This window comes from Eimeria tenella, genomic scaffold (assembly GCF_000499545.2).
Source record: "Eimeria tenella Houghton genomic scaffold, Eth_scaff2404, whole genome shotgun sequence".
Lineage (NCBI taxonomy): Eukaryota > Apicomplexa > Conoidasida > Eucoccidiorida > Eimeriidae > Eimeria > Eimeria tenella.
This window is the reverse complement of record NW_013542267.1, coordinates 1-687: the sequence shown is the minus strand read 5'-3', so window position 1 is coordinate 687 and position 687 is coordinate 1. Positions and strand designations below refer to the sequence as shown.

At 59.2% G+C, this 687-nt stretch overlaps 1 protein-coding gene across 1 annotated transcript in view; it reads right to left on the bottom strand.

Moving 5' to 3' along the window:
* ETH_00036420 (zinc finger (C3HC4 RING finger) protein, putative) overlaps positions 1-439 on the bottom strand; it is a gene marked incomplete at both ends in the record, with an annotated part of 2,863 nt that extends 2,424 nt beyond the window's left edge. The window contains one exon of the mRNA XM_013374963.1: positions 3-439. Within this exon, the coding sequence (XP_013230417.1) occupies positions 3-439 (437 nt within the window). The remainder of the gene's footprint in view (positions 1-2) is intronic.
* Between the last annotated feature and the right edge of the window lie 248 nt (positions 440-687).

The window sequence follows — 687 nt, the reverse complement described above, 5'->3', positions numbered from 1 at the left end:
CTGCCGCTGCTGCTGCTGCTGCTGCTTGCACGGGCAGGCGAACGCCCACAGCCATCATTGTCTCCCGCAGCAGCTGCTCTGTCTCTTCCCAAGCACTTGTGAACAGCAGCACCGAGTAGGGGCTGCCTGCCCCATCTTTCAAGGCAGCAGCAGCAGCGGCAGCAGCAGCACCTGCTGCAGCTGCTGGACGATTACGTGCTGCCAGCTTCTCGCCCTCTGCTGCAGCAGCTGCTGCTGCCGGTGAAGTTGCGTTTTTGGGGTCTGTTTCCATCGGCGCTGCTGCTCCTGCTGCTTCGCCTGCAGCCCCCGGCACCGCTGCTGCTGCTGCTGCTGCTGCTGCTGCTCGTTGCCGGCCCGCAGCAGCAGCAGCAGAACCCACAAATGCCACAATGCCCATGGCCTTCGATATTTCCTTTTTGTGTTTTCCCCAAAAAGGCATTAAGTAGCTGCGGCAGTAGGCCAGGGCCTCGCCCTCAGTGGAAGGCGACAGCAAAGTGAAGAACTGCAGCAGCAGCAGCAGCAGCAGTAGTGGCAGCAGTAGCAGTAGCAGCAGCAGCAGCAGCGAAGGAGATGTGAGATTGGCTTCAGGACGCACCAAATCTGAAGTAAACCAAGCAGTACGAGATTCCAGCAGCAGCGGAAGCAGCAGAAAAGGCAGCAGCAGCAAAGGTAGCAGCAACAAAAGTA